Here is a 14,313-nt window from a genome sequence, read left to right as displayed (position 1 = left end):
TGGTAAATTAGTCAACTTGAGCAGGGATTGCAGAATCTGGCTCTCTATTAAAATTTTGGTAGTCTCACTATCCACTTCTGTAGACATTACATCACTTTCAATTGAAATGTAAAGCCAGTTGCAGTAGAACTTTGAAGAAATGGTGTATTCTGATGATGGAAAAATCAAAATCAGCATCTTCACAACTTGTGAGAGTTATGATGATCTGTAAACTAAATACAACTGACAAATGCTTAATTACCAAAAGTTTTTATTTGTGCGTATGATCTGTAGTTATGATTATCATATTATTTGCAGTTATCAGTGCATGCACCAGTGTCTTCTGTAGAACCGATTGCTGTTTCATGAGGTTTATTACAGTAACTGAACTATGAATAATTCTGTGTATATGGTCTGAAGCCAGAAGTAAACATTTTCATGTTATTAAAACAGCATTGTTAATATGTACTGAAGTTATCCAATTAAAAGTCCCAAAAAGGATCGGTTCATTTTTTTCAGATGTTTGTATCAGTAAGTCAAAAGACTGTTTTATCTTGGAAAAATGTTTAAAATAGTGGAGACTAGTACAATTGCGTACATAAGGGGATGGGAAAAGTTACTAAGTTACCAAGTAGCAGCCTTGTTAGTCTGTATTCGCAAAAAGAAAAGGAGTACTTGTGGCACCTTAGAGACTAACCAATTTATTTGAGCATAAGCTTTCGTGAGCTACAGGTCACTTCATGAAGTGAGCTGTAGCTCACGAAAGCTTACGCTCAAATAAATTGGTTAGTCTCTAAGGTGCCACAAGTACTCCTTTTCTTTAAGTTACCAAGTTACTTTGTTCAGAACCAGTTTTACTCTTTCAGAGCCTAGTTCTACTTGCCTCATGGGGTTAATCGGTTACAGGTAGTTCATAAGGTGACTCACCTCTACATCAGTGTAGAGTAGAATCTTCTCAGTATAGGAGTTGAAATATTTCTCATACAGCTATTGGCTTGAGAACTAATCCTACTAGTCTGAGTGAAAATTTCTTGCACTGCTACCTTTCTTTCCTCCCCACACCACTTAATAGGGTCCTCTTCACTGCTACAAGTTGCAGTGTCTGCCTACTTTGTTCTTTTCCAGTATTTCTTGCCAGGTGTCTCTTCCTGGCATAGGGTAGAAGAGGGTGCTGCCATCACTGTTCCTTGTCAGCTGTATTGGGCTCTCTGCTTCTTAGTTCCATCCTTAGGCACAGAGCTGGACCATGATGGAGAGAAGTTTTGAGGCAGACACACCTCCTGTGCATCTTTTGGGGAGGAATCTAGCCTTGCCAACCGCTATCTTCCTGCCTGTGTATATAAGCAAACTGTATAAAGGGGAGGTAAGCTAACTCATCAAAAACAGTTGAAAAGTACAGATTGTCCAAGGGAATCTGGTTCAAAAAGATGGAGTAAAAATAAAAAAACAAATTCTGTCCCCGAAGGTAATACATAACTGTTAAACAGATTTCAGTGGGAAATATATACACGCATCTTCAAGCAGAATATTTTGTCCAGAAAGTTTAACTTTTTTTTTTTCTTTCTTTCACCTTTTGAGTCTGACATTCAAGTTGTTTCTTTAGGCTTCCTGCAAAAATCTTGCATCATGTCTTGAATGTTCAAATCTGGGTTACTTCAGTGAGGAATAAGTTCCAAATCTGAAGGCCCCTAATGAAGAAAGCGGTACCAGCATCTCCCCTCTTATTTTTAAGTGAAGGGCTCTTGCTCATTGCTTAAGCTGATCTCGGGTGTGCAGCTTTGCATGGGGAGAGGCAGTCTCTAAAGTAGGCAGGTTCGAAAAATGTTATGGCTTTATAGGTCAAAACAAACACCTTAAATTCTGCATGGAAACCAATAGATTCTTTTGTTAGTGACATTGGTCAGCTGAGTATTTTCTTGCTGGATACTTTGCTGTGAAGTACATATGTGCTTGGGGAACATAAATAAAATCTCATGCAAGTGAAAATCATTCAGAAAATTACTTAAATAATTGTAACACATACAATTGGGTAAGGTTGACTACAGTTCCTTGTTCTGTCACTTGTTACAGCGTACAGGAAGGTAGACATGCTTAAATGTATGTTCTTGTGTGTGTTTGGGCATCTGTGTTTGTACAGCCTATTTTGGGCTTTCTGTATTATCATATTAATAGTTACCCATTAACATGGAAGAAAATGTGCACTGTTCAGTTGATATCTCTCTAGAGGGTTGATGTCCATGAAGTTAACTGATCTGTAGAAGTATTAGAGGCCAACCTTGCAAAAAGTGAAATAAGAGGAAAGCTGCAGCAATATATTATAAATGCTGTATTATGGGAATGATGATTAACCACCTCACCCCCAACTGTCTATATATTAGCTTTCAGACTACGAGATGCTGATATCTACAATAGAGCAAAGTAAGTAGGTATGCTGCAAGACATGGCTGACACAAATAGGAATTGAGACATTTTTTAAAATCACTGTATCTTCTACAAGGATATTATTTGCCTTTCTAAAATCACATTCCTGTATTTAAGAACCATACCAAAGTGGATGACAAACTACTGGAGATACCAAACAAAAAAGTTAAAAACTAATCACTTTTGCCATGACAGAGTCCTCATTTTATTTGGATTGTATGAAAGAGCATATCTATGCTTAGGGAAGTGGAACATTAAACTTAAATCAACATAATAGGTAAATAAGTATAACAAAGTTCAAACACCCATATATGCTGTACAGTGGAAACCTCACCTAATCATCAAAATAGAGAAAAGATTGGAGGGGAGGGGGGGGGGAGATAATTCCAACTGCCTTTCCCACTGAGGGAAAAGAAGGGTATCATACTTATTCAATAATTATTTAAAAGCATAGTAAAAGTATTCCCTTAATAACAGATACAATTGAGGTTGTGAAATGCAAAAAATAGGGAAGTGGGGAATAACAAATGAGGCCAACTTAAAAAAAAACTTGTAATATTTAAGTCAGAAGAATGATTAGAGAAGCAGGGAGAGAGTTTCAGTCTTTAGGGCTCATTGCAGGAAAGGCAAGCTAATCAGGGACATGATGCTGAGATTCCTAAAATGCAAGTGGTATCAGAGTGCAGATAAATGTCAGCTAGGCTCTAATATAGGTGAGACTTACACAATTCAGGGCCTTAAAAACTATTTATGCCAATTTAGAGACAGTGTGAATGTAATATGATTGCTCAAATCAGCTGTTGTAGGCTGAGCAAGCTGCCAATGACAGAGAAAGGATGGAACTGCAATAATCAAGCCTCCTGATCATGAGGGCATGTTTTGCTGATTCATTACAGGTTAAATAACTCTGTGTATGCTGTACCTGACATGGTTTATCATTAACAGAGGATGGTCAAGGTTAAGCCAACATCCTTATTTTTCTTCATTACATCTGCATGAGTTCTCTTGAGTACGTCATTGGGGTCCAGGTGCAGCTGTAGTTGAATAGTTGCTGTTTCTCCATCAGCACAGTAGAACAGGAAAGTGGATTCTGAAGAGTAAACTATTCAATTGGTGGGCTTTGTAGGCATCAGTATTAAATTGGCTAAAAATATGCAGGGCTTAAATGCTATACTTAGTGTGTGTGTGTGTGTTTATTATATATATATTTCTGAAGTCATTTACATGGCAGAAAGAAATTGAAGGGACAGTCAATTTATTTTTGACTAATTTAAAAAACATCCAGTTTCTGTCAGAGTACCTTTTAAATAATATGCTCTGAAAGTATTTGTAAGCAGTTATTTAAAAGTACGTAAGGGTTTTTTGCTTCTTGGTTGATATTTACAAAGTCTATTAGCAGTGGAGGAACTGTTTACCTATGCAGAGGAGACATTGAAACGGTACACAAAGTGTTGGAGGGTACGTCTACACTGCAGTTAGACACCTGCAGTTGATCTGTGCCAGCTAAGTTGGCTTGTGGGGCTCGGGCTGTTGAACTGCAGTGAAGATATTCAGGCTCGGAGTGCAGCCCAAGCCCTGGGACCTTCCCATTTTGCAGGGTCCTAGAGCTTGGGCTGCAGTCCGAGTCTGAACATCAACATTGCAATTAAATAGCCCCTTAACCCAAGTAAGCCCCATGAGCCAAAGTGAGCTGGTATGGGCCAGCCATGGGTTTTTAATTGCAGTTTAGACATACCCAGAGAGACAAGGTGGATGAGGTAATATCTTTTATTGGACCATCTTTTATTGGTGAGGGAGACAAACGTTTGAGGTTACCCAGAGCTCTTTAGGTTTGACAAAGTATTCTCAAATATGCAGAATAAACAAGGTGGAAAAAAAAGAAATCTTTTTGTTAATTTCTGAGTTATAGTACTCATAGGTCAAGTACAGACGGTACAAAACTTTCAGACAAATGTGAGTTTTTTTCCAAATAGATAGTGACTCTGTAAAGATAAAAGGAAGAGACTACTGAGGATGCCCCAAAAGTTAATGTTACAAACTAACTTTACACAAGCCTCAAGTTAAAATGCTGCATAAGTTTTAGGTTCAGAAATTTATTACAAACCAAAGTCTGTCTTAGGGCATGGCTATACTTGGGAGTTAGATCGCATTAAAGCAGCCCAGTACGCTCTAATTCACAATGCGTCCATGCTGGCAAAGCACGTAGAGCGCTCTAACTCTGCAGCTAGAGCGCTCCTGGTACTCCACCTCAGTGAGTGGAATAACATTTGATGCGCCCCCGCTGGAGCGCTGCGGCGCCAGTGTGGACGTCCTGGCCTGTTAGTGCGCTCTGATCGGCCTCCAGAAGTGTCCCATAATGCTTGTTCCAGCCACTCTGATCATCACTTTGAACACTACTGCCCTGCCCTCAGGTGACCAACCATCAGACCCGCCCTTTAAATTCTCTGGGAATTTTGAAAATCCCCTCCCTGTTTGCTCAGCCAGGCGTGGAGTGCTCTCAGCGAATCTTTCCAGGTGACCATGCCTCCAAGCTCCGGGCAGTCCCCAGTATGGAGCAGTGGCAAGGTGCTGGACCTCATCAGTGTTTGGGGGGAGGAAGCTGTCCAGTCCCAGCTGCGCTCCAGCCGTAGGAATTACGATACCTTCGGGCAGATCTCAAGGGACATGATGGAAAGGGACCATGACTGTGATGCTCTGCAGTGCAGCATTAAAGTGAAGGAGATGCGGAATGCCTACTGCAAAGCCCACGAGGCAAACAGCTGCTCCGGTGCTGCCCTTGCGACCTACTGTTTCTACAAAGAGCTGGACGCGATACTTGGGGGCGATCCCACCTCCACTCCGAGCACCACCATGGACACCTCAGAGCCGAGTGCAACAGGGCAGGAGGAGGAGCAGCAAAGCGGGAGCGAGGGTACTGAGGAGGAGGAAGACACCCCGGTATCCCTAGAAGCATGCATCCAGGAGCTGTTCTCAAGCCAGGAGGAAGGTAGCCAGTCGCGGTGGTCGGTGCTTGGAGAAGGGCAAACATCAGAGGAGGTTCCTGGTAAGCGGCTTTTATTTTGGAAAGGAAGTTATTAGGTGCGGGCTCTTGGGGTGAGGAGGGTTAGGGCTGCATGCATGCTTATATGCGGAAGAGGGCGTTGATGTGCTCTCTCAAATCCTGGTAATCGGACTCAGTCATCTCTTCAAAGGTCTCAGCCAGAATTTGGACAATGCGCTTGCGCAGGTTTCTTGGGAGAGCCACTGTGGTCCTTGTCCCAGTCAGGCTAATGTGTCCGCACCACTGTGCTGTGAGGGATCGGGGGGACCATTGCTGCACACAGGAAGCCGCATTGCAGTAGAAGACCCTCCCTTGCTTCCCAGGTCACCCTCAGCAGCAAGATACCTTCCAGGATGAACTCCTGTGGAAAATGTGGGGACAGTGTTTGGTATAGGGACCCCTGCAGCTGTTGGCTCTCCCCAAGGCACAGAAACCCAGAGGACAGTACAGGCATGAAAGAATCATTCCCCCTTGACCCTATGCTTACTCACCATTTTGGTGCTCCTAGGGGTTATGTGCACTTGCTTTGGGACAGGCAAATTATGCGATTGTGTAGACTGTGCTTGCCCTCCTTAAGTACGGGGGAATCATTGCTCTGTCTGGCGTGAACAATTCTGCCTTGGTTAAGTGTTATATTTTGCCTTTACAGATGCAACCTTGAGATCTCAGCTGTCCGTGTTATCACTGGCCGAGAGGCTGCAAAGAATCAGGAAGAGGCCACGTAGAAGCAAAGAGGACATGCTGCATAAAGTCATGCAGCACTCCCTTAATGAAAATCAAAAAGTTCAGGAGTGGTTGGAGAGTGTAAGGAGGGTCCTCCAGCAGAATGTGGATCGCCGGCACAAAGCACAGAGCTGCTGATAAGCATCATGGAGCGCCAAGCAGACTCGATCCAGGCGTGTGTAGCCCCACTACTGCACTACTGCGCCCCACCCCTGCAGCCCTTGTCCCAAAACTGTTTCCCTTGTTCCCCCATGTCACCTCCAACCCACTTTCCCCCGCAATATAGGGCCAGGGCATCCACACTGGTACCGCAGCGCCCCAGCGGGGGCGCATCAAACATTATTCCACTCACTGAGGTGGAGTACCAGCAGCGCTGTAGCCGCGGAGTCAGATCGCTCTACGTGCCTTGCCAGTGTGGACGGGGAGTGAGGTACAGCACTCTGGGTGGCTTTCTTGTGCTGTAACTCGCACAAGGCCCCAACTTCTCAAGCGCTCCCAAGACACAGTACTGCAGACTGGAGATTTTTATTCACTTGATCAAGCTATCCTATTTTTCTCTCCTCTCCCCTTCACAGCTTGTTTAATCACACTACTTTCACACTAAACACAGCCATAACAACAGGGACATTTTAAAAATAGCTTGTGACTTTGAGGAAGAGCAACATGTGAAACGTACATCATTGTGGCAGCATAAATTCTGCTAGTGTGAGTACAGAAGCTAAAAGTGAGCTTTAAAGTATTGACAATATAACTTAAATGTGAAATTTCACTATTTAATTCGTGATCAAACTTCAGTCACTTTGGGAGAGAATTGGGGATGGAAATTGGTAGGTATGAATCTCTCTCTCTCTCTCTCTTTTATTCCATTGCTATCCCTCTTTCTTTGCCCTTTTCCCATTGAAATATTTGTTATAACTAGGGCTGTCAATTAATCTCAGTCAATGCCTGCGATTAACTGAGAACAAAATTAACGCGTTAATAGTGTACATCTGGTCGGAGGGAGGCATGGGCTGCAGAGGGACTTGACAGTGTCCAGTCAGATGCAGTAACCCAGTCTGCCTCCGGAGGGTGGGAAGAGGAGAGAAAAGAAGAGAAAGTGGCTCCCATTCCGGCACCGGCAGAGAGGTAGGGATCTTGAACCCACCATTGCCTCCAATTGGGCCCTTACTCTGGGGACTGACCCCTTCTTCCTGTGCCATGCCCCAAGACTCTACTAAAGGAGGAACAAGAAGTAGGACTGAGTGGACTTGTAGACTCTAAAATTTGACATTGTTTTATTTTTCAGTGCACTTAGATGTGGGGAAAAAAAATCTACTTTTCTAAGTTCATGATAAAGAGATTGCACTACAGAATTTATATGAGGTGAATTGAAATACTGTTTCTTTTTGTTTTTTATAGCGCAAATATTTTTAATAAAAAATAATACAAATTGAGCACTGTAAACTTTGTGTTCTGTGTTGTAATAGAAATCAATATATTTGAAAACGTAGAAAATATCCAAAATATTTAAATAAAAGGTATTCTGTTACTGTTTAGCAGTGTGATTAAAACTGCGATTAATTGTGATTAATTTTTTATCTCACAATCATGATTAACTTTTAATTGCTTGACAGTCCTAATTATAATAATAATAATAATATATATATATATACACACACACACATTATTCATAAGCAAGGGGAGACAAAATGCCTTGACAAACTAAATAGAAACTTTGACTAGCAGCCCTTCTACTGTGAGGCATAACTTTGTTTCAGTAACTGAAAATTATGCTTTACTCTTTTAGCCAGGTCATATTGTGAGAAATTACTTGCACAGCTCTAGAAATAAAACTAACTGGAAATTCCTGCGTCCACAAAACCTGACCTTGAATGTATTTGTTCTTTTGTACACTCATCCGTGCTCAGAACAGTAACTAATTTATACTGGTGTGTAGTTTTTTTCATGCAAAGCTTCTATTTTTATGCGTAGGGGAGGAGAGGTTGCTATAACTTTTCTGAGGATGTTATATATATCTTCATTTAGTGTGGCCCTTAGGGGTTACAAGTGAAACTAAGCAGAATAGATATTTTGGAAGTAAATATGGTGTAGAAAACAATTAGTGAAGGACTAGATTAAGGGAGTAGTAAATCACTGTAATACAGTACACCTCTTAAATTGCTAGCTTGAGCTTTGTGATGATAAAGTAGTTAATATACAATGGCTTTTGGTTGGTGTGAACTGAGCTGGGGATCTCTTTCAAACTAGATGGCATTCATGTCACAGCTACTCTCGAATTGTCAGCAGAAGGAACTGAGTGGACATGGAGATTAAGCTACTCTTCAATTTCCTGAGATGGAGTATCCAGCTGAAGGTTGGAAATGGTGTAGGGAAATTTGTCCTACTGTTCATGCTGTACTGATTTTCAGATAGAACTACAGTCTGTATGGTTGTCAGTTTGGCGCACTTTGAGGCCTGAACTCACTAAAATATAAATAGATTTCATAAATGTGATTAATTTTCCATTTCAGTTTTGTACATTATGTACTGACCTATTTGCAAATTATTTTTTGATATATGAAGGAGGGGAGATAGCCCACACCTGAAAAGCAATGTGATTTTATTTCAGGGATGTTTGCAGGGGGTGGAGGTAAAATGTGGCCTTTTAAGATAAAGACCAAACTTCCCTGGAGTTCAGAAGACTTTTCACTCTCTTTTTTTCATTGCACACTGAAGCTCGCAACTTAAAATACAACATTAGGGTTTTCACTGGAAATACTTCAGGAAACACTGCAGATATTTTGATATGTTGGTTTTCTGCATGCTCTGTGTTACACAAAACAGATTAGGCAATCCAGTGTAACCTTGTTTTTGCTTGTGTAAAGAAAAATGGAAAGCTAAGCTGTAGTTTTTAGTGTCATGTGCTGGATTTTTGATTGGAATGGTACTGAAATATTTGCAATGGAATATATTTCCTTTTTTGTATGCTGTATAAAGCAATTGTTCTTTTTAAAGAAAAAGTAACACTGTAACTACTCTATTAGCAGTCTGATTCAGAACCTGCCTTTTCATAGGAAAGGTGTGCATGACTGTTTGTCAGTGTCAGAAGTAAAGTGATGTTTAACCAGTTTGTAAACTGTGTGGGGTTCAAATCCTTGAGAGCCTTGTTTTTTTCTGTTAAATGTACCTCAGCTACATGGTTCAAGTACTGTAAGTAGCTTCAGGTTCTTGTATAGTTTGAGTCAAGCATGTTTCTCTTTGGAATTAGTTTGCTTTCCTCCTAGGAATGCTAAGCACTTCTTAAAGAATCTGTTTCATTAAAGTTACCATACGTCCGTATTTTCCCAGACATGTCCGGCTTTTTGGTTTTTAAATCGCTGTCCGGGAGGAATTTTAAATATCTAAAAATGTCTGGGATTTTGTCATTATTATTTTTCCCTAAAGAAGAGTTGATCATTCAAGAAAGAGAGTGATTGTTGATCAGTCGAGGGTGTGCCCGCTTTTTCGCCCTAGCTCCCAGCACTTGCACAATGAAACAGCTGTTTCGTGCAGCTGGGAGGGAGTGGGGAGCAGGGGGAAAGTGGTGTGCTCGGGGAGGAGGCGAGGCCAGGGCGGGAATTTGGGGAAGGGGTCCAATGGGATAGGGAGGGGGCGGAGTTGGGGTGGGGACTTTGGGGAAGGCATTGGAATGGGGGCGAGGAAAGGGTGGAGTTGGGGCAGGGGGACGCAAGCAAATCCCCTCCCCCCCTTGGAGTGTCCTTTTTTTGAATGTTCCGATATGGTAACCCTAGTTTCATAGTAAAGATTCCTTCAACTGCTTCTCTTTTTTTTTTTTTTAAACACGTTACAAAATGTCTTCTGTCGCAGTGCCTGCTTGCTTATTTAGTCTCCTTAACTGCCCCAGATCTACTCCAGTTGAAGTCAGAAGTAGAAAAGTAGGCAAATTTTGGAGACAGCACAAATTAAAGCTTCATTTTGTATATTTGAATGTTCTACAGAGAAATAGCTTGTGTCATGTCTTAGCAAGCTTTTACTGTAATGAAAGAAATATGGTGAAAAGTATTTTTGTGCAGTGCTGGCCATCCAGTGAATTTTTTTTGGCATTTTTCTTTAATTTCAAAAGTGTATTATTTAGTAGCATTTTGCTGCAAATATATATGGTAGAGTTACTGCAATAGCAGAAATTGTTTACACATCACTACTTTAGAAGAGGACAAGCTTTTTGTCCCCTTGTTTATTTTGCTAATATGTTTTTAAAATGGTAGTGTTGGGGATGGAGGGTAATGGCTAATTTGACTGCTCATGGAAGAGTGTGACTGGTGGGTCTAGCTGTGGTTGGGCATTGCTTAAATTCATTGGCAGAGTTACAGGAAATTAAGCCCCAAGAAGGTCTGTAGACAGAAGAAGAGCATTTCTCCTTTGCATCTTACCAAACTGAAGTGAAGAAGATCTGAATAATTGAGGGGCCACTCAATCTTACAGAAAAAATGTGTTTAATTGTACTGCAGGAGCAGTGTATTCAGAGGAGAGACTCAAGGGTGTTGGTTTTCTATAAATGGGTGCCCTGGTATTTGGTAAGAAAGTGCACCCATGTTGCTTCCCTCAGTCCTCCTCATTCCTGGTTTCTCTGTTTTGTGCCTCTGCAATTCATTTGAATCAGGGTAAATACCTTGATCAGGGTTTAAGGGATTGCGCTCTGTGCAAACTACAAACTATTGTTGGTAGTAGAATGGGTCAGGGAAGGAGACACCACTAAATGGGAAAGCTTTGAACTCTAGAAACAGGGCCTCTCTTGATGCTCCTGGAACTGTAACATCCTTAATATTCCTGCTGTCTGACTTTATAGGACCAGGATGGCGAATTTAAGTTGTACCAAATTATAGGTCTCTTATGTTGAAAAATGTCTAGTGCAGAATACTAAGCTCCTTGTCACTGATGATAGTCTTAGTGTTTAAAACTCTGGTCTTCAGAGAACATTTTTCTGTAATAGTTTCTTTCACATGTTATGTGTGTTACTTTGTTGCTTTTGGGATGGATATGAATGTTTAAGATGTGTGTTTGGGTATACAAAGGTTAAATTTCATTACCCAGAGTTAAATTAAGTTCTGGAGTGTGGGAAACTTTCTTGCTCCATATGTGTACAGAACCCACTCTGTGGTAAACTCTCACATAGAAGGATTGTGCTTGAACTGCTGCAGCACACTATCCTTCCTCTACAACACCAGAGTGACACAAACACTTTATACTAGTCTTTCCGTCAGTACCACTCAGCAGCCCTGGAACATTTAATCCTTTGGGAGAGGACAGAAAAGACAAAATGAATAGAAGAGACCAAGTGACCTCATCTTTCTTGTTTGCTAATTTCTCTCTCTCTCTCTCTCTCCTGCTGAGCTCTAACCACCTCTCTTTCTTCTTCTCAGCCCCTCACTCTCACCTGGTTCCTTTCCCTCCCAGTACAGACATGCTTTGGTCTTCTCTAGTTTAAACAACCCACCCTGGATGCTTTCTTTCAAATAATCACCCAATCCCTCTTCTTTCCATTCATCTTCAGATTTATTGAACATGCTGTTAATTCCCAGGGAAACTGTGCCTCTGACCCCTCCTGGTCTTTCCATGTGCATGCCCTCTAGGTCTCAGGCCTCAGACTGTCACCTTCCTCTTGGGATGGAATCACGCAATTCTCCCACCCTCAGATGTGGTGGCAGGTTGTAGTGTTCTGTGTATCAACTGTGATCACCTCTCCAAGTCTGACTTATGTCCAGACCCTGTTGTTCTGTTCTCTTTGGGGCAATGACCATGTAATCAGTGACCAAACAACCTCCTAAAGCAAAGCATTATTTATTTAGAGCTAAAGCACTTCAGAGACAACATATCTTAAAAATAATAAAATAGGCTGTCAGAGGGTTGCTGCACCTGTATTCCCTTTCCTTGGTCCCTTGAGGACACCCACTTAAAGGTTTCCTGCTCCTGGGCAGAGACTTGTATCTTACTCTGTCCTGACCAAGGGTTTTAAGGCTGCACAGCTCCCTGGATTTAAAGACTACCTAAATAGGCCAGTGCCTGTGCTTTGCTTTCTCTCCAAAGGCTATGATAACTATATTGCCCACAGTTATAAGTTACTACACAGATTCTTCTGAGCGAGCACATTTATTCTTAAGGTAAAAGCATTACAGTGAAAGCATAAAAAAAATACAAGTTCCTATACACATGCTAAAAGCTTACCATAGGTCACCCATCAATACTGTGGGCCTCTAGTAGATCAAGTTCTTCCAAACCTTCTGCAAAGATTGGAGGCTCCTCCCCACCCTTGGACAGAAAGTCCTGTCTGAATGCTGGATCAGAAAGAAGGCCTGAATCAGTTGAAATTCAGGATATTTATCCAAAAGTCCTTCTTTTGTCTGTTGGCCACTAGAGAATCCAGCTTGAACCACAATATGCAAGCCTTCCCTGGTGGTGATACTTCTCTCGGGAGCTTATAACCTGGTTGATTTGCCTTAATCACCATCCACTATTTTTTAGATCCTGGAGGAGCTGTGGTAATCCATCCCACTCTGAGTCCCTCCACTGGCTCTCCTTTCACCTGCATCAGATACAAGTTCTTGCTTCACTTTTAAGATGCTTCATAACTTAGTCAAGCCCTAGATGAGGTAGTAACCTATCATGAGATTGATCCCTGCCTTTGCTCTGCCAGTATTCCCAGCCTTCTACAGTCCACCATTCAGCTTCCTTCCTAAACACCTCCATGCTTTCTCCTACTCTCGCCCTCATGCATGGGAAAAATCCTAGATAAAATCCAGATATCTACTACTTTAACCTCCTCCACATCCGTCCTTAAAGCTCACCTTACCATGATCCCTACAAAACCCAAAACTATTCATCGTGGCGAGGCAGGTGACTTATTCCTCTTCTCCTTCTTTCCTTTTCCTGCTTCCTTCCTCTCTTTCTATCCTCAGTTACAAAACCTGTAACAAAGCTGTGCCAATTCTTCACCAGATTAATCTGTGTCTGATGATCAAATTTTAATTTTTTATTACACACATTGCTGAAATATCCATTCTCTGTAACCCTTACATAGCACTGGGATCTTCTTGGATGAATAAAATGCTTAGCATACTATATAAACTGATTATAGCGGACCTTTGGAATGCGGCCATTGCTAGGTTGTAATATGAGCAAGGTGTTATATAACATAACACATCAGTTTAGGACAAGAACTGAAACAGAATGCTGTATCAAGTTGAAAATGTATGGGTAACACAGGTGGGCAGAATGTAACTACCAGAATTTTAATTTGGCCAGGACAGTAGGACCAACACCCCTATTTTTGAGTTTAAAGAATAAATTGCTTCAGAATTTTTAATAAATACAATTTTAAACACTGTTATCTGTTTATTTCTAGTTCAAACAGGAATTATTTCAGGGAAGTTCCAAGGACTTTGTTAGTCAGGAGGTCAGACTAGATGATCGCTACGGTTCCTTCTGGGTTTATAATCTCTTTGGAGAAAAAAGTCATCAGTTTCTCGTAGTTCATCCACAAAGTATATTATTGAACTTTGCTGGATGCCCAGGAGAAAAACCAAAAGGATGTCTGAAGAAAAGTGACTTGACGTTTGTTAAGATGAGGTTCTGTTGTGGAGAAATATATTAGGAACTGACGAACAAAGTCTAATAGAAATGCTTTCTGCAAGTGGATCTGTTAATTCTAGTTTAAGAGAGGACATTTTATGAGATAGCTGCTGTGCATTTCCATATTATTAGACAGCAGCATTATCATTTTGTCAGTTCAGACAATGCTGTGAATAGATCCTTAGTTTGTTGTTCTCCAGCTGGGAATTTTGCTGCCCTGTTGTATTTTTTCTATGGGAAAGACTGTTTGTTACAGTCAAAAGGAAATGTAATGTCTATTGTGTTTTTGGCCACTTGTTGAGCTCTGCTTGCAACAATGGTGCTATGTTAAATGGCCCTTTGTGATAATCTGGGATAACTGAGTTATTTTTTCCTAGACCTGTTTTTTTTTTCACACTTTAAATAGCAAAAAAACAAAACCCATCACACATTATACAGATAAAAAACTTACAGTAGTAAAGGTCAAAGTTGTTTTGATTCCCTTGATGTGTTTAAATCTAATGTACATAGGATGCAAATCAAGGAGAAGAGTCTTCATCTGAACT

At 41.1% G+C, this 14,313-nt stretch overlaps 2 protein-coding genes across 23 annotated transcripts in view; both read left to right on the top strand.

Annotated features, from left to right (window-relative positions):
- The window catches only part of SGMS1 (sphingomyelin synthase 1), a 203,381-nt gene that overhangs the window by 18,243 nt on the left and 170,825 nt on the right, over window positions 1–14,313 (top strand). The window lies entirely within an intron of this gene.
- LOC140914863 (uncharacterized) lies at window positions 4,656–9,731 on the top strand. Its single transcript, XM_073353700.1, has 2 exons — window positions 4,656–5,443; window positions 6,090–9,731. The coding sequence occupies exons 1-2, from the start codon at window positions 4,921–4,923 to the stop codon at window positions 6,299–6,301; spliced, it is 735 nt and encodes a 244-aa protein (XP_073209801.1). The 5' UTR covers window positions 4,656–4,920; the 3' UTR covers window positions 6,302–9,731.

The sequence above is a fragment of the Lepidochelys kempii genome, chromosome 7 (assembly GCF_965140265.1).
Source record: "Lepidochelys kempii isolate rLepKem1 chromosome 7, rLepKem1.hap2, whole genome shotgun sequence".
Classification (NCBI taxonomy): Eukaryota; Metazoa; Chordata; order Testudines; family Cheloniidae; genus Lepidochelys; species Lepidochelys kempii.
The sequence above is the reverse complement of the archived record's forward strand: the minus strand, read 5'-3'. Positions and strand labels throughout refer to the sequence as shown.